The sequence below is a fragment of the Drosophila biarmipes genome, chromosome X, assembly GCF_025231255.1.
Source record: "Drosophila biarmipes strain raj3 chromosome X, RU_DBia_V1.1, whole genome shotgun sequence".
NCBI classification, from domain to species: domain Eukaryota; kingdom Metazoa; phylum Arthropoda; class Insecta; order Diptera; family Drosophilidae; genus Drosophila; species Drosophila biarmipes.
Window position 1 is genome coordinate 22,714,650 of NC_066611.1, and position 18,351 is coordinate 22,733,000.

The 18,351-nt window shown below is 47.2% G+C and overlaps 2 protein-coding genes across 7 annotated transcripts in view; one reads left to right on the top strand and one right to left on the bottom strand.

Moving 5' to 3' along the window:
• Window positions 1–18,351, top strand: part of LOC108023554 (interference hedgehog) — a 28,597-nt gene that overhangs the window by 6,525 nt on the left and 3,721 nt on the right. For all 6 annotated transcript variants that reach the window (XM_050886246.1, XM_044093126.2, XM_044093122.2 and 3 more), the window contains 3 exons: window positions 8,777–8,885; window positions 13,960–15,199; window positions 15,266–15,437. In XM_050886246.1, coding sequence (XP_050742203.1) covers window positions 13,973–15,199; window positions 15,266–15,437 — 1,399 coding nt within the window. In that variant the 5' untranslated portion in view covers window positions 8,777–8,885; window positions 13,960–13,972. The remainder of the gene's footprint in view (window positions 1–8,776; window positions 8,886–13,959; window positions 15,200–15,265; window positions 15,438–18,351) is intronic.
• On the bottom strand, window positions 15,643–18,268 carry LOC108023555 (regulatory protein zeste). The gene is made up of 3 exons (XM_017093138.2): window positions 17,557–18,268; window positions 16,904–17,469; window positions 15,643–16,841 (listed from the first exon to the last, which is right to left on the bottom strand). The coding sequence occupies exons 1-3, from the start codon at window positions 17,925–17,927 to the stop codon at window positions 16,027–16,029; spliced, it is 1,752 nt and encodes a 583-aa protein (XP_016948627.1). The 5' UTR covers window positions 17,928–18,268; the 3' UTR covers window positions 15,643–16,026.

Here is an 18,351-nt window from a genome sequence, read left to right on the forward strand (position 1 = left end):
GACCTTTGAGCACTTGCACTTGTGTTTTTCAGTCGAAGGTACATAGGTGTGGTATACCCCGCCGCAGATCGAATCTACAGGGTATCGAATTCGCGGCTGCGTGAGTGGAAAGCAGGCTTTTTGAGGACGGAGAGGAGGGCGATCGCTACCAGCTTGGTATTTTCTTGTCTTTCTCCCGGTTTTCTTTCATTTGATTTTTGAAAGTCTGCACCGGTTTAGAGAAGTGATTAGCCAAATAGCGAATGTGTTGGCCAATGTGTAACAGTATCTCCCTAACGGGGCCGACACACATTTAACCCGCGAGCTTCACCCTTTGCACCCGTTTCGAAGGCAGAAGTTCAAACATCGATCACCGTGGAGCCCCGAGCTGATGTCGTTCGCCCCAAGTCTAGTTGTTTCAGTTTTTTCCCTAATTGGAGGATCAATTTGCTCACTCAATCGAAACGCAATGGGTGGAGAGGGTGGAGTGGGTGGAGAGGGCGGTGTGGTGTGGCATGGGGGAGTGAGCCGATTTGGCATCTGCACTGGGCAATGAACCGTGACCCCCGGCCAGCCGCTCCATCACCACCAATTTTCCTCTGCTCTGGCACGTTCATTCATGGAAATCGGTAAAATGGTAGCCGAGTCTTAGGAGAGGTTCAAACGGATTTCATTCATAAGCAGACGCCGCACAAAGTTCAAAATCCCGGGATCGGGAGATGGGTAAATGGGTAGCATCGCCCACGTAGGAAAAAAGCAGGGGGTGGGGTCCGAAGCAGCTACCTGGCAATGGGAGATGGGCGAGCGAGTGGGAAAGAGACGCTGCGTTCTTAACTGCTTTATTACAAACAATGTGGTACAGTGAAAACCGACTAGAGGACCCGAGCAGAGATCAGATTGAGATTACAGAAACAGTAGTCAAAGTGTGTGGGTTTGCCCGATCCGAATCTCCTTTAGGTGGCCATCATGCCTGCCTCTGTGTGTGGAAAGTTCACCTCGTCCAAGTTCGACCGTAGTCGAGGAGAAGAAAGGTGGGCGTGCAGGCCGGGATGATGAGGGGCTCCAAACAGTGGCTGCTGCATCCGCATTTGCATAAGGGCCAGACGGAGGGAAGGGTAAAATATACATATATATGCGGCTTGTACGTAGATAGCGAGCCGCGTCGACCCACGGTCACGTTTGTCATTTTTTGTTCCCCCTGTCTCGAATTTTTGTAGTTTCGTAGTTTGTCCCTGGTCTTCGGCTCACCTTGAAGCGCATACCAACGGCTAGGAGGAAGACAAAGACGCGGGTCCAGAGACCCAGGGCAACCTTTTCATCGATTGTGTCTCTGTTTCTGTTGCTGTTTCAATGCCCTGCGACCGCCCCACCGTCCTCTGGCTTCCCGCTTCATTTCACTGGAAATCCGAACTGCATTCCAAGGCATCGCTTACCGCGATCATTGGGCATCGGAGCAGACTCCAAGCCCCGTACCTGCCCCGCACTCCCTTGGTCCGCTAATTGTTTCCGACTCTTGACCGGACCCCACTTCTTCCCTCGGCTCTTCCGAAGGGCAGGAGGAGCATTCGGTCAAAGGGGATTTGCGGATAGATTCCTTCAGGAAAGGCAAGGAACCATTTCCGGACTGGAGAGCTCTGCCAGCTGTAAAGGAAGCACTTCTGCTGTTCCTCCCAAGTATGTTACCTTTTCGGAACCCATTGGCAACCGAAACTTCCACCATGTACACTGAAGAATTAGAACTTCTGGCTACAATGGCTTGGAATTTGTTCAACGTACACACTGATTGTAGTCAATGGTTGCATTTATAAATGGGTATTAGTACGCCCAAAAACGTTGGGGTACCACAAAGCAGTATCGAATAATACCAAACAAATAACGAAATGGAAGTAAAAAGTAGCAGCATCGTAGGAACTAAGGACCCCATTGTACCATGCCCACATACGATATCGCGCTCCAGATCCCTGAGGCGGGTCAACCAGTTAAAGGCGGTTGGGTTCGGCCCCCACCCGAAAAATCCAGAGCATTCAATGAACCCCGAAAAATGAGAACTTCTGTTTGTACTTTAAATTTCTAATTCTTTTGTGTGCTTAGTTATTTTTTGTTGTTTGGCTTTTCGTTGTTACGTGATAAAAACGTTGTTGTCCATTGATTCCGGGGGTCTGATAAGAAATCCCTTGGCCCGCGAGGCTAACTTGGGGGAGTGGAGGCCGGGAGGGGGCCCAAAACACACACGTCCGTCCGCTCGAGTAAATAAGCGAAACAAATAAAAACAAAAATTAAATTGGGTTTATTGCATTTCATGTGAAAAACAAACCGACCAGAAGAAGCTGAAAATGAAACCGAAAACGATCCCCCCAGTTTGGCCACTCTTCGTGCCCCACAGGCTTGCCTCTTTTTTCGGAATCGTTCATCAAATCAAATGCGTTCAGCAATGTTCAATCATTCAATCAAGCAGCCAGGCCACAAATTGGGGCAACCCGCCCATTGAGCCCCGAAACCCCTTCTATGACAGCAGCACCCCTTTCACGCACCGCTAAGCCGCGCTTGCTTCAATTAAAGGCCAAAATGCCAATTAATTAGGAGCCCATAACCGTAGGCAACCCACTGAAAGTGACCCCCTCCCCAGGCGACCGACGCCACTGCTGGTTGATCTAAATTACAAATTTGTCGTGCCCGAAAATAGATAATATGATCTAATAAAACTGAAAGAGCGTCGCACAGCAATAAAAACAGAGCGACACAAAGGCGGAGCCGCCTCAGGTGAGAGGGGGCTGGGGGGGCGGAAAAGGGGGCCTTTGCAGGGGAGTTACGGAGAGGGGGAGGGGTGCGAAAAGCACTCAGAGAAGAAAAACTCAAATGTATCGCAAGCCAGTGTAGATTCTACAATGTAGAATTGGAATTCTTCTGCTTCTCCCCTCCGATTTCGTAACTCTTCTCTTCTTCCGCTTCGCTTTCTTCTCTTTCTCCTTCCTTTTCTCCCACCTTCCGCTCGTGTTTATTTCTGTCTGCCACGCCCCATTGCGCCTACGTGTCTGAATTTCTGCATCAATTGCATTTTTCATGGGAAACCAACTCGAGACAGAAAGGAAATCTTCACTTCTTTATGCCATTGCAGCGCGTCTTTCATGAGCCATCCCATACGATCTTCAAGACGCGAAAGTTCTGAAAGCCTACGTTTGCCCATCCATGTCATATGAGTAACTCGTTTGGTGTTTAACTAAGAATTGTCCGTAATAGTTGTCCGTAATACGGGATTCCTAGTCCATATTTAATGCATTATCTATCCAAACAATACTGACTTCCGTTTTTACGATTTAAGTATAATCATCATCGCTCAGCCCACTTTGTCATCTTCCCAAATGCCCAAATAGCCATTAGACGCTGTAATTTATCGTAATGTTCTTGCTTTATGCTTATTAGTGCGACAAAAAGCGGGTAGAACAACAAATAACGAACCGCGACGCGTGCTTAATTGTATAATTAATTTGCATCTCCCCTTTGTTGATTGCACGTTTTGTTTACTTTCGGCCAGACCAATTGAGTTGTTGTGATCTCTGGGTTTATTTTGCCAACATCAATTTTCGGCTGGCCATCGATGACGGAATCCGCGGCGGAGAAGCTTGGATTTCAGTCGCCAACATACTGCGCTGCGTCTGTCTGCCGAAAAGAAAAGTGTGCAAAACCCGAGCCTCGCGAAATTTATGGTACGGAATTGTAAGGCGACACCGCTGCACGTTCCTTTTTCCAAGTGAGTGAGTGGGCAGACTCAGACTTCGCCCTCGGTTTCGATGGGTAAGTAGTCGGGTAAATGGGTTGCGGGACCACCGGCGAGTACTTGCACATTCTGGTATTTTATTTAAAGCAGATTTTCTTAATACACACTTAGTACTCTTTCGCATAGAGCATTCTCCCTGCTTTCAATGGTTACCTAATAGCACATTCGGAAGTAGGGGGTATCTGTTAGTCGATATTTAGCTGCAGACTTTTCCTTTTACACATTCGGTACTCTTTTCTGGCATAGTGCATGCTCCCTGACTTTGATGGCTACCTGATAGCCTAATCGAAAGTAGGGGGTATCCGTTAGTCGCTAGACCCCCAGAACACTTGGCCGGCTTCTGCCCTCTGGCATTTTCGCCTCTTGCCGAATCGCGTGCCTTACAGCCCAAACCCCAGAAATGCCACTCCCATTTATCTGAATATTGCTGGTATCAAATTTTATGCGTGATGTTTATTTCTCCAAATTTTTGTTAATTTTATTCTCGACTGCTTGCTGTTGTTCCCTTGTTCTTTTGACACCGACTATTTATGCATAATTAAAATTAATGAACACATTAAGGGGACTTCAGAACGAGCGGGACGATTGGGCCGTCGAGGGGGAAGACCAACAATGGGAAATGGTGACCATTGTCTGGCCCGCAGGTAATCGAAGAAGTTGGCGCGCGTTTTGAATTACCTTGAACAAAAACAAAAAGAAGAACAAAGCTACAGAAAAGGGAAGCACAAATTGTGACGCAAATTAAGGCGTCCGAAAGCTAAAGAGAGGAAGCAACCCCAGGTCGAGCTAGAACTATGGGTAATACTTAAAAAAAGTTAAATGTTTTGAAGAAAACGACAAGCTAAAAATTAAATAATAATTTTAACATTCGGTGCAATTATTGCTTGACATTTTCCCACCCACCCTTTTTGGTATTTTCAATTAAAAACCCCTCAGGAATGGCAATTCTCCCACTCCAAAGCCGCAAATCCAATTTGCTGGCGATCACTGTGCTCGGGAGACCGAGGGAAAACCGAGAGGAAAATTGAAAATGCAGCCAAATGTGGGCCAATTTGGATGCCACCCGGCTAGTGGCGAAATGAAAATGGAAAACGTATAGGAAAAGCGGCGACTTTTGTGGCCGCCTGCCAACCCAGCAAGAAGAAAAACAAAACCGACGCCAGAGTGCGATCAAAAATTACCACGAGTGTAGAGAGGGCAGCACAAGGTGTGTGCTGGCTTCTTCCTTTCCTTTATTTTTGAATATTTTTTATATTTCGGTTTTTCAGTTTTCCCGGGCGTTTTTGTCGCGCGAAGAAATGAGATGTTCATTTTTTATACGCTTGCCCCACATGCGACAGTCTTGCATTTCCTGTTCGTTGCCAAATTAGTTGATATTTTCCCGTTGATGAATTTCATATTAATTTGCACATTTGCCAGCGTTTCTGTGGGGGCAGAGCAGCTTAGGAGACTCATTAGTCGCGGGAAAGCGGGGAAATGCGGGGAAATATAATCTCTGACCATTAGGGCGCCCACATGTAACTCAACTCCCGATGAAAAGCTGTTCGAAAAGCGGTCGCAAAAGCTTGAAAGTATTAAGCTGGCCATGTACACTGGCAGAAAAGGTACGTTTGGGCTTAAACATTATTAATATTAAAGCTTAAAAAATTCATTTTAAGTGGTTTTACTTTCCTTATATATCATATCATAAAAATCTTCTAAGACCATACTCCATTTTTATTTTTGATTAGTTGTTGATTTTGATTTTGTAGTTGTCTTCTCCGCCACTGTAGTCGGAAAAGGGGGCTAGTAAAAGAGAGGCCATATCGTTTGGTTACTTCAGAGGCCGGCATTTGGGCCTAGCTGCAGGGCGAGATGGAAATAGAGATGGAAAAGCCCAAAAACAAAAATATCTTAATGACGGGGCAGGAATTTCCCGAGGGGCGTGGGACAGCTGACGAATGTTTATGATAAATGGCTCGACAAGCTTGTTAGGTGGAAAACCAGAAGACCCGAAGACCCGAAGACTGGAGACCAGAAGACCAGAGGCCGAACACCCGAAGAATTCCCCCCGAAATGCAGACAGCAGAATTGCGCAAAAGCCAAGAAACGAAACTCAAATTGAAATTCCAAGATCACAATCGAGGCAAACCAGAAGGGAGACAGCAAATTATGGCAACGCACCACCAGGAAAACAAAAGCCAAGAGTGAGACGGCGCTGAAAATTTAATGCAATGAAAATCAAATAAATTGCAACGAAAGAGCCAGGCCCAAAAGAAAAACAACAATGACAAAGATAGCAATCACTAAACATGGTGGGCCATAAAAAAAACAACGAGGGCAGCCCAAGACAAGTATTTGAAAAATTTATAACAGGCATGCAAATGAGGGAGACGGCGGGCCTTTGGGGGCCATCGAAAATGGATAAGACTTGCCATGAGCCGAAAAAGCAGGAAAGGAAAACAAGGAATGCCAGGCCGATCGCTGAAAGCAAGTCGGAGCGAGAAAGAGAGGGAGACAGATTGCAAATTGAACGATATTCAAAACTGGACTCGAGCCACCCAAATCCCATCCAAGGCATCGAAAAGCGCAGTTCCCCCAGCCAGATCCCAAAGCCCAGACTCTCCGCTCAAATCAGGCAACGCATAAATTTCGAAGCATGCTCCGCAAGCATGCTGTGCAGCATAATACCCTGTTTAAGCAGGGATATGTGCAAGTCAATCCGAAACAAATGTGAAAACATTATATAGAACATGCTTAAATGGTGATATTGCAGTGAATTCGTATGATGAGATCGATTTTCAAGGATTTAACCGAGAAAGGCATTATTTTCATCGGAGTCGAGTCGTCGATGCCCAGTTTTGTATATGAAGCACGCTCTGCAAGCATGGAGCACAATTGTTAATGAAGGATATGTGCAAATCGGACCGACACATATGTGAAAATATTTTACAAAATCTTGGTAGATAATGAAACTGGTATGGTGAGATAGAATTTTTAGGGATTTACATGAGAAAATCGGAAAAATCCAGGGTAGTCGAGTCTTCGATGCCCAAAAGCAGCCCACTTCCTTTCCGAGTGTCGTTTCTTATTTGTATATGAGTCTCTTTTTCTGCATTTTGCATTTGGCAGAATGGCGCGTACTGCTGTGAAATGTGAAATGTGAATGTGTAAGTAAATTGAAATGGGAATGTGGATGTCGATGGCTTTCACCCGTGGAATGCGAGCAGCGGGAAAATTGGCTCAAATGTCGTTTGCTGCAGGGCGGCTTATAATACTAAGAAGAAATGGGAAAAGGGAAAAGGCGGCGCAGGCGGCCGGAGAAATTGCACATTAATTATGGCACAAGTAAGAGGCAGCGGCAGTTGGGCATCTGTGGGATTCTCGAGATGCCGGCGTCGGGCTGAAAAGCTTTGCTGTCACTTATTTTGCTGCAGTTGCACCCATTTCTAATTTGCTCGGTCAGCCGGCAAACAAAGACGAGAGTGAGTCATCGCAGCAGCGCGACATCAGCAACATGCGACTGCCCCGCGGCAACATGTTGCTGCTGCGGCAAACTGCTGGCAATTCTGCAAAAACGCCGGTACGAAATATTATATGTGCAGCTGGCGTCGAAAATTCTCAGTAAACGAAGATCAATTTGAAATATTGCGGACCTTAGAAGGTCTGACTTCATAACTGGACCAGTGACAAACTTAACTTTTACTGGGATCTTTTAGGTTTTATATCTGATTTTTAAACTGGCCTGTGCGAATAATCAAATTTAACAGCCCTAATTAAGTCGTCATTTTAAAAATTGCGCCATAAACTTATTAATTTAAAAGCAGTCTTTTTAGAATTCACTTAAGTTGGCGCCCATAAAATTCCAAATTTATTTATCACGACTCAAACTTGATTCTATTTGCTGCCATTATCGCCTCATGATGACTGACAAGCGCCATAAAAGTTATGAAATTATTCATGAAGAAATCAAGGGACGGCATGGACTGCCACCTGAAGACCTGCCGTAATAACCCCAATGGATTGCCCTGTTTTGTGTCTGTTTTCATCGTTCATTTCTCACTTGGCTTTTGGAAAATTGGAAAATATTTATGAAAAATGACAACTGTCACTCACCAATACACACAAAAGCGGCTTTTTGGGGTGGCGCTCGTTTTATTTATATTGTTCTCTTCTACATTTTTGTGCTGTTTACTTTTTTAAAGTTTTTTTTTTGTGTTTTTGGACCCTGTTCGACTTGGCGTCTTTTCAAAAATTCTAGAGAAATTATAGCCCAACAACTGTGTGTGTGTGTGGGTGGGTGGCCGAAGTTCCAGAGAAATGTGGGAGCATCGCGTAAATTAATTAAAAGTATTGGATGGAAATCGAAAGACTTCGCCTCCTCTCGTGCTCCTTTCGTTATTATTTATGTGCTTTTTGGCATAATTTTTAGCCACTCGCTTGGAAATTTGTATTTTCGGGATATTTATGACATTTGTTCATTGGGGAATTCTTGTGTTCTCGGTCGTGGTCTTAGTTTTATGTCTTTTTAAATGGACAGGCAAACACTGAAGGGGAGTTTTCGGTTTAGCCCCAGGTACGAGGGGTATTCCGAGGGGGAATTAGTTTTATGGCGTGCGATTTGGTCTGAAGATTTTTTAAAGACATCGAAAACTCTTTAAGGCCGTGAAATATTGAAAGATCTGGTTATATGAAAAACAGATAGTAAGCAACTCTTTTATCCCAACAGAGGTATGAAGATAAGACATGGGCATGTAAATACATCCAATGTAAGATTTTTATTTCTTTAAAAACATATAATCCAAATGGTTTGACTAACCCCAATGCTTTTAGTCTTATTCACTCGCACGTGTCAGCTCTTTTTTACCCATCCACTCTCCAAGTTTCTTGTGTTTTATTTATAGGCTTCGCATTTATTTGCTGTCGCCGAGCTTTTTGTGCCACTTTAGGCCTCAATTATTTTAAAATTCATTAAAAGTGTCGTCTATTTTCAATATTTATGTATACCCATAACGTTTTGATTCTTTTTCTGCCTATTTACAGTTGACAGCGGCAAAATGCAGCTCTAGGGCGGCAGATCTGACTGAAAAAGGACGGCAATACAGCAGAAGAAAGAGACGGAGGGATCAACGAGTGACAAAAAGTACAAAAGGTAACTAAACTGCTAATCTTAATCCTGACCGCGGCGCCCACGCAACTCAAGAGAAGAATACAAAATATGATTGCATCCCCTTTTGTGTTTCCCGGTCTCCAAACCCAAACTCCGGTTGGTGGGCGTGCAGCTTCGATCCCGCACCCATATGGCCGTAACCCTGACTCCAGTTTCGAACTGAACAGTGTCTTTTGGTGCTGGCTCCTAGCCCATACAAATCGTTTTTAGGGCCCACGCACTCTCGGGCTAATATATTAGGCCAATCAGGAGGAAGGGGGTGGTGAGGTTGAGGTCCCCTCATCCCGTCCCATCCTATTCGATCCCATCGACATCCCATCCCAGCCGAACTCATTCCATTCTATGCCATCCTAAACCATTTCATTTCGTTGCGAGCCAGAATTGCAACAGAAACAGGTGGGGCAAGCCCATCCAGCTTCTTCATCATTGGGATCATTATGATCTCGAAGATCATCATAAGGATGATCATCCTCCTTTGAGCCGCGGTAGAAATCCTGTTGGCTGTCGGTGGAATGCAGATTTCGAACTCGTTTACATGCGAGTTTCTTCACCTTCTGCGTCACCGCCCTGGCGCTTAACCTGTCCTCCAAAAAGGCCATGCACTGAGAGAAAGTATTTTCTAACAGCGATCGGATGCAAATTCAGGGTAATGCATAAGCAATGATATTTCTTTGCAAATGCAAGCACTGCCTTCGAAGTTCTTTGTTTCACGTCATCTTCTTTAAGGGGAAGCTAGGGCCCCACGTTGGGCGCCACTTGTTCGAAGAAGAGGCGCTCCTGTTGTCTCCCTCTCTCTTTGCTGGATTCCTCTGTGGTTGTGTGTGTGTGGTGTGTAGCTTAGCTTGGCATCTTGTTTTTGGGCTCCGGTTCCGGTCGCGCTTAAAAGAAGATTTCAGCTGCTGCTTCTCCTCTCTGGTTGGCAAAACAGGTTCCATTGCTGAAGAATTTTCGCCGATTTCTTCTGCCCGTGTGTGTCGGTATGTGTGTGCATACAGTGAAGACCCTCCGCAGTGGAACACTGAAGCCCACTGAAGGAAATGACCATGACAAAAAGCGGGTAATGGGAAGACTTTAAATTGTATTAGTGTCATGACATGTGATTTTGATAAGCTTTAATAATAATATGACCGTCTTTCCCTCAGCAAAATATTGTTTAAAATTCACCTGAGATAATTCAACGTTTATTATTTGTTAAGCTCACCATCGTGACTTTTAGGGGTGACTCTGCAAAACTGCTGTTCCAATAAGTAGACCACAATTTTCTCTCGCGGAATTTAATAACCCCAGACGGGTCTGCCTTAATCATCTGCCACTGTGATTGGTGATTGGTGATTGTTGATTGGGGGTCTTGTAGGTCGTGATTCTTCTATTGCTCCTTTTCTGCCAGCAACTGTTGCTGATGATCGCAGTGATGATGATGAACTGGCTCTCAGGTTTTATTGAACCCGGTGTAGCAGCAGCCACAAGACACCGAACGCAAAACAACGACAACTTGCAGCAGGTGTTAGTGTTTTACAATCTGTTAACTGCCGCTGCTAATGGCCAAATGCAGTACGGGATCAGGGGGATCGGGATTGGGACTCGTATTTGTATTCCTATTCGTCTTCGTCTTGGGGAAAGGGGTAGCTCTTATGACAACAGCAATTCAAATAGATGAGTTCAACCACCATCGTAGATGTTGCTTCGTTACGCCTCGCACTTATTTAATGAACTTACACACGGTCTATGGCCTGGGATCCCAGACCCAGACCCAGAGCCAAGATCTGAGACCTGAGACCTGTGGCCCGAGACCCGAGACCTTCTCTAGATCTGAAGACCCTCCCCTCTTCCGCTATTCAATTCAATTGTCTCAAACGCTGGGCGCCACGCCCAGGCCATCGCTGAATGCCTTTTCTAACAGTTTTATGCTAATTTTTGACAGGCAAACAGACAGCCACTAAGATAGTACACAACAAGAAACAAAACACCATTTGAATTCATACATTTCTCATATTACAAAGCTGAACAAAGAAGCGAAAGACTTAACCAAGATCGCAGATTTCACGGCTGTTACTTCCGAATCTATATTAAGAGCAAAATAGAGGCCGACTCTGTCTAAAAATGCTTGTCATTTAATTTAAGTATAGCAAAATCGTTTCAGCTCATTAGTTGGGGGAAAAAACTTGGACTTTCTAAAAGCTAGTGATAACCATAAATAATTTTTGCACGACAATAACATGTGCCTAGTTCCATTCGCTCAGTGTATCGCCGGTGATAGTTTTTTATGATCGAGAACATCGCTCAACATATTTATTTGTCATTTATTAATGCCATTTAATTTGGCATCTAACCTTGATCAATAACCCTTCTTAGTCGCGCCTTGTGAAGTCCGTGAATAGATCGTCAAATGGGTCAACAAAAGGAGGCTGTCGTTGTCCATGGCTGATCAAATAACTTGTGGCCCAAAAACAAGCAACCAATAATTGTGCTGCCAACAGACAGCGGAGCCTCTGGATTATTAATTCAAAATAAGGAATAATATTTACATTTTAAGAACAATATTAATATGTTATTAAAACTAAAAAGTAACAACCGTGGAGAGTGGAAAATGCTTTTGGGCTTTCCCTTCTCGGAAGAGATTTCCCAAATAGCCTCTGATATTTATTATTGTCATATCCAGTCACCACCTTCAGCCAAAACCCATCGTTAATTCATCTCTTTCACAGGAGACTAACCAATGAATCATGAATGAAAAGTGATTTTTGGGACTGACTAGCATAGCAAACCGCGATGAAGCACATGCAAAAGAATATTTATCATGCCCTCGTTTGTAAATGAAGTAAACAGCATACTTATGGAGTAGAAATATTATCAAAATTAATTGGGAAGTCGGCATACATATTTTAGAATTTTTCTAAAACAATTTTGCTTACATTTTTTTTATAATTTTTAGCAAAACTAAACTATAAGTTTATAAACTTTTTGAATGCAAAATTTGTGTTTCTAAGCTTTGGACCAAAGGTAAAATAATTAGACTTTTACAAAATGTTGTCATTTTCAAAAAGTGCTAAATGGGTTAGGAACAGTGTTGTATAATTCCAAAGGCCTTCAAATTTCCTGTCCATTAACTTTTTTTAGTCAAAATACTTACAAAACCCTTCGCAAAGTTAACATACAGTGAATACATATGGTTGAAATTACAGATTATTGTGTCTTGCATTTTATTTAAAGGTTAACCAATTCACTTCCCCCTATGTACAGTGAAAAAAAATGTTTAAAATGAAAAGAAAGTGCGAGAGAGAATGCGAAAAAGTAATATTAGTTTCTAAGATAACTTCAATAAAGGAATATTCAAAACCATTTTCGCCAATAATCCGATGCTTAGTACAAGCTTTTGACAAGAACCCCTAAGTACCTCTCTAATAATTTTAAATTTAAAAATGTGTAAGCTATATCAGAATAATATGAAATTGAAGTTTTCACTCATATAATCTTCACTTTTGAACATTTTTTTATGTGAAGTCTTCTTTTTGCTTTTTTATCTGTAATGGACCATATCTTGCTGACATGTTACCGATCGAATTGGTCACCGTATCGTGTGCATTTTTCTCTCAGTGCGGGCTAATGGCAGCGCATCTGTCCCAGACATCTTCGTTCTGCTGGTTTGTTGACTCTTTTTCCACTTTTTTTATGGATTCTTGCAGCACAAGCCCCATTCATTTCCTCTGCTTCAGTTTTCAGACGTTCTGTAGTTGTGGGGTTTTTGTTTTGTTTTCCAGCCTGTGTTGCTGTTGGCCCAGGAATGCGCATTAATTTTCAACACACGCAACCAGCAACAGCAACAAGTGGATGTGGATATGGCTGGGGCTGGGGCTGAGGCTGGAGCTCTGGATGCGAATGCGGATTGCTGGAGGGGCAGGCACAGAAACAGAAACCTGCGTCAATTTCGCGCTTTACTTTTGTTGTCAGATGTTTTAAATCAGCGTCGAGCTGGTTTTTTGACTCCGTGTTGCTGTTGCTGCTGCTGTTGCATTTGCGCTTCGATTGCCCGTGTGTAGGCAGTCCGGTTTGCAGTGTGCTCCTTGGGTTAACAAGTGGCCACCACCAGCAGCAACATATGCAACAGCACAGCAACAGCAGCAGGGCAGCTGCACGCGCCTTCGGACCAATAATGACTATCAAATGGGAGCCGCTTTGCGATTTATGTGCGTCAGGAGCTTCGCTGCAGTGACTGATGCACTGGGAGAAAATTCTGCCCGACGTTTCAAATGTTAATACTTGTTTTATTGTTGGGTATACTAGTCTGTGGATTTCGCTGAAGTGAATAGTTAATAGTTATGCGCCAGCATTTCCTATATATTTTTCGCTCATACATCCCATAACTGAGATATTATTTGTTTATCTGTACGAGATCTCGGATTCGAGGTGCAGGAAAAGGAGGAGGAGTAACCGCGGGGCAGGACCGAGGTGGATCCCTAACGACTGGGCGGCCGTTTTCCTGGAATTCCGCGCGCGCTTTTGTGTTGTGGCATCGTTTAAATTTCAAATCAAGGGCCCCCAAACTGTCGCAGGCCAGACGCTCGTCCAACCCGTTCTGGATCCACATCCTCCCATCCTTCCTGCCCTGTCCCTTCTTAAAAACAGGGCAGGGCAGCTCATAATAATGACACGCCATTAACAATCTGGGCCCGGGACGACGAGTCCTTGGGTCCGCGGAGATGGAGAAGGCGCTGGAGCTCCAGTTTAAATGGCACACTGCCTGGCCCGACTGCTTCCGTTGCCACGCCCCCTTTTGTGGCAGTTGGAGCAGTAGCTGCCCCAGCAGCAGCGGCAGCAGGAGCAGATTGAATGGTACAGTAGGGCCCAAGAGGCTGTCGCATTCCTCGCATGTCAAGTGATCAGGGATATCTCCAGAACAGGTGGGAATGGGGTATTAGAGTCATCTGGCTGAGCTGCGGTACTTGGGAGACTTCTAAACTACTACCATAATACCATGTAATATTGCCAATATAATACTATTACCACATTGAATATAAGCTATCCTAACCCTTTCACATCGATGCTTTTCCTTCCGCAGACCCACCTCAGAGATGGCTGGAATCAGACTAGTTGTGGTCCTCCTACTGACCATCAGTATACGCACAATCCCTGCCAGCGACAGTGGTAACTCCTCAGGAGCCAACCTGGGCGTTCGGTTCGAGCGAGCTCCCGAATCGGCGGTGGCTCCCAAGGGGGACGAGGTGGTCTTCGAGTGCGAGCTGAACCTGAAACCGGATCGCCTGGAATGGCGGTTTAGACGCAGTGGCTCCATCGAGCCTGAACCCTATCGGTATCTCAGCCCCTCGGACGGATACAATGTAACCAGCGGCAACGAGGGTCTGGCCTGGAGACTCCGGATCTATGTGAGTGCCCAAACGGCGGGCGACTACCAGTGCGTGGCTTGGTACGGTCCCGGCGCCCTGGCCTCCACGCCCGCGCGCCTGGCCCTGGTCTCGATTGCTCTGGACGGCGGTCTGGCCCCCGTGGGCTCTAGGGGCTCCATCCGCTGGAGTGTGGCGCCCAAGAACTGCCTGCTCATCCGTTGCGGCAGCGTTATATCCAATCCGCCGGCCATCTGGAGCTTCTACAGGAACAACAAGAAGCTGCCCCAGTCGGAATTGCTGCCTGGAGCAGCGGGGGCACTGGTTCTGGACATGGTCACCGCCAAGGATGCGGGTAACTACTCGTGTGTGGCCACAAACTCCATAACGGGCGATGAGCTGAGGCTCCCCCAAACAATTGAGCTGAGGGTGGACTACACGGATAGGACGCCACCGTACTTCCTACAACGCCCACCCACCGAGTACTCGGCTCGTCCCGGGGAAACGGTGGTGCTGGAGTGTCCCGGCGTTGGATCCCCCAGGCCCAGGGTCATCTGGAGTAGTCCCAACGTGGTGGGGATCTACAACAATAGGAGCAAGATCTTGCCATACGGCTTGCAAATCACCGATCTGAAGCCCGAGGATCAGGGCTCCTACATCTGCATGCTGGACAATGGCATTGCACCACCCATCGATCACACCATCAACTTGAGTGTCCTGCAGCGACCCACAATTTCGAGTGGACCTGCTGCCACGCTGACGAACGAGAGTAGTCCGCTGACCTTGGCTTGCCGCGCCACCGGTAATCCAGAGCCGGAAATTTACTGGCTCATAAACGGAGAGGACGCCACCAATGATCCGGAGGCCATTGTGTTTAACCAAAGCCTACAGCTGAAGCGTGTTCAAAAGCGCCACGCCGGCGTGGTTCAGTGCTTTGCAAAGAACACTTTGGGAGAGGTGAGTTTTGGAGTGAAGGGTTTACAGTGCCGTCAGGTCTGACCAAGTTGTCCCGATCTCCTGCAGACCAGCAAGGGCAACATCCTGCGCGTGAATCCCCTGGAAATCACTGGCGAGGACGAAGAACCACTTGGCGGAGTTCCCATGTGGCCAGTGCACGAGTCGAACGGCGGCATGGGATCCTCGTCGACGCCCTCTGGAGGGTCCAAAAACAAGGGCGGCAGGCGGAAGTACAAGGGTAAGTGCAAAGCACGGACATTTTACAACTACTCAAATATTTCAAACATTGTTTTTGCACAAAACCTCTCAAATTGTCGTTTGCGAGTCCGTTACGCAAACCACTATACTATTTTGCTAACTTTATGTTCATTTTATTCGCACCTTTCGATCAATACTTTTCTAATCTTATCTCTTAAAGTTAAGACCCCTCTTAAAAAATGTACTTTTCTAAGTTTTCATCGTGGATTTGCCGGCCACGCCCTCTATATTTTTCTGTGTGTTTTGTGTGTATGTATAATTATTGATTGATTGCGATTTACAATTAGTGATGGCTTAGTCGGTAATCCTGGCCAGCGGTGGACTAAAGTCGCACCGGTGTCCCCCGCCCCGCGACAACTATAAGAAAAACCTAAACAAAAAAAATTGTATGTGTGGAAAGTGGGAAAGTGGAAGTTGGGATGTGGAATTTGGGATTGGGGGTTCGTGATTTAGGGTAGGTGTAGATGGTAATTTTACACTTAAAACTAGAAGCCCCCATGGGTGAAGCGATCCAAGAAGGCATCCGTGCCCTCGTCCTCCTCGTCGGCATCGCTGATGTCCTCCAGATCTCATGAGTTGGAGTTCTTGCGCAGCTGTTCCTCCTCTTTCTGCAGGATGCGTATCTTCATCTTGAGCTCCTCGACTCGCAGGCGATGCACCTCCCTCATGTACTTGAGTTCGTCCTGCGCCTTGTTGAGCTCAATGCGCTTGGCCTCCGTGGAAAGCTGCTGCTCCTTGCAGCGCAGCTCGGCCTCGCGGATCTTGAAGTAGTTCATCCGCTCCTCAAAGCTGTCCGCTGCGGCAGTGGGCGAATTGGTGACTCCATTGCCTCCTCCTCCTCCGCCCAGACTCGTATTGTTGATACTCACTGAGGAGGCTGTGGATGTATTCACTGCCGCCGAGTTCCCGGAAGCCGATGAAGCGGTGGCCACGGGCACTGGAACTGCAGTAGGCACCGTCGTCGCTGCCGTCACCGTGGGCAGGGCGCTGAAGGTGAACGTGGGCGTGGCAGCCGTCAGTTGCATCTTGACTGCCGCCGCCGCCGCTGCTGCTTGTTGTTGCTGCTGGACGGCAACGGCAGCCTGTTGTTGCTGCTGCTGCTGGTGGTGCACTTGGACGGCGGCGGCCAGCTGCTGGTGCTGAGCGGCCGCCAGCTGCTGCTGGGCGAGCTGTTGAGCCTGTGCCTGGGCTTGAGCCTGTGCCTGAGCTTGAGCTTGAGCCTGGGCCTGCGCTTGAGCCTGCTGTTGCTGCTGAGCCTGGTACTGGGCCAAAGTTATCTGCTGCGGCTTTATCTCGCTGATGATCTGCTGGTTGTAGCCGCCGGCGGTGATGGTGGCCATCGGGTGCTGCTGCGGCGCGGCGGGTATGGTGTGGATTTGGGTGGCTAGACATGGAAGAGGGTTTTAGTTGGAAGAAGGACTCTCAAACGTAGGTTTCCCATCTCACCAGTACCCTCTGCTGGGTGCTTGATCTGCAGAATAATTTCCTCGCGGGGGCGCGTTGTCTTGAAGTGCAGTAGGTCGTTCAGGGTCAGCTTCTCCGCACTGATCTGGTCCACGTTAATCTGGTGCGTGTTGATCATGGTGGCATTGGCCGCCGCCGCTGCCGCCACCGCCACCGCGTTCACCTGTTGCATTTTCTGCATCTCGGCGGCAGCCGATTGCACTTGAGCCTGCGCCTGGGCCTGGGCCTGAGCCTGGGCTTGGGCTTGGGCCTCCTGCTGCTGTTGCTGTTGCTGCTCCATGGGATCCTCGTCGATCTCGCTCACATCGTTGGCATCCATCTCGATCTCGTCGAAGGTGTCCGCCTGGGGATTGTGCTCGGAAGCATCGGGACTAATCTGGTACTCCGGCTCCACCTTTACGCCGTCGTGCTGCTGGTGGAGCTGCTGTTGTTGTTGCTGCTGCTGCGGTACTGCTGATGCGACGGACACGGATACGGAGCTGATCTTGGCGCTGCCAGAGTTGAGATTGGAGGAGCTGCCGTCCCTGTACGGATACTGCTTGCGGAGCCTAGTAAGGAGAGGGGAAATGATTAGTCAGGGGTTGTCATTTGGATTTGATGGCAGATTGGGAGTGCCTCATCTACACCACGCGCACCTCGAGTTGAGCCAGAACTTCTGGATCTGCTTGATGTTCCGCATGGCGCTCACATGAGGATGCGAGTTGAAGTCCTTGACGATCTTGTCCCACGTTTCCCGGACGGAGTACTTGTTGCGCTGCTTCTTTCGGTGCTTGATGTCGATGACCTCCTCGTGCAGATGGAACAGGCCGTACAGCACCTCCTTCTCCTCGGCGGTGAAGCGCGGGGTGAGTTGCAGCTGGTTCTTCGCGGATGCACTGCCTCCGTTGGTCACGACCACTGTGCCGCCTCCGGTGGAGCTCTGGCCTGCATTGCCGCCGCCGCCACCGCCGTCGGAGCCAGCCCCGCCCCCACCGCCTGCTCCGCCCCCTTCGCCCTGCGCCGACATTTGAGTTTGTTTTGAGTTTTTCACTTGAGTCCCTGCTTCTTCTTGCTCGCCCTCTTCGCGCGATACACTTATACACACACAGCCACTAGCACACGCACGCACACAGACGCAGCAAAGCGCGCGCCAGTGCGTTAGTGTGCGTCAGTGTGAGTCGAGTCTTTTTTCTTAGTCGCCGCGTTCCTCTCCCCCGCACTCGACATACGGCCCCCAATTCTATATTGCACTTTATTCGCTATGGTGTGGGTAAAGTATTTGCACTTAATAAATATTAATAAATAAACGCAAAGCGCCGCTCAATAAATAAATCAACACGCACACATTTTCACTCGAAATCAGTGTGACCGCGGCGTCCCCGAGCAAGTACACCATGCGGCTCTAGGCAATATACTTTTAATACCAGTTCCTCATACATGGTCATACTGAA

Bases quoted from the DNA above. Each gene is read 5' to 3' on its own strand.
- LOC108023555 (XM_017093138.2), bottom strand. From the start codon at position 17,927: ATGTCGGCGCAGGGCGAAGGGGGCGGAGCAGGCGGTGGGGGCGGGGCT. The intron at 17,470-17,556 runs GTGCGCGTGGTG...TCTCCTTACTAG, and splicing joins AAGTTCTGGCTCAACTCGAG to GCTCCGCAAGCAGTATCCGT. The intron at 16,842-16,903 runs GTGAGATGGGAA...TTCCATGTCTAG, and splicing joins GCACCCAGCAGAGGGTACTG to CCACCCAAATCCACACCATA.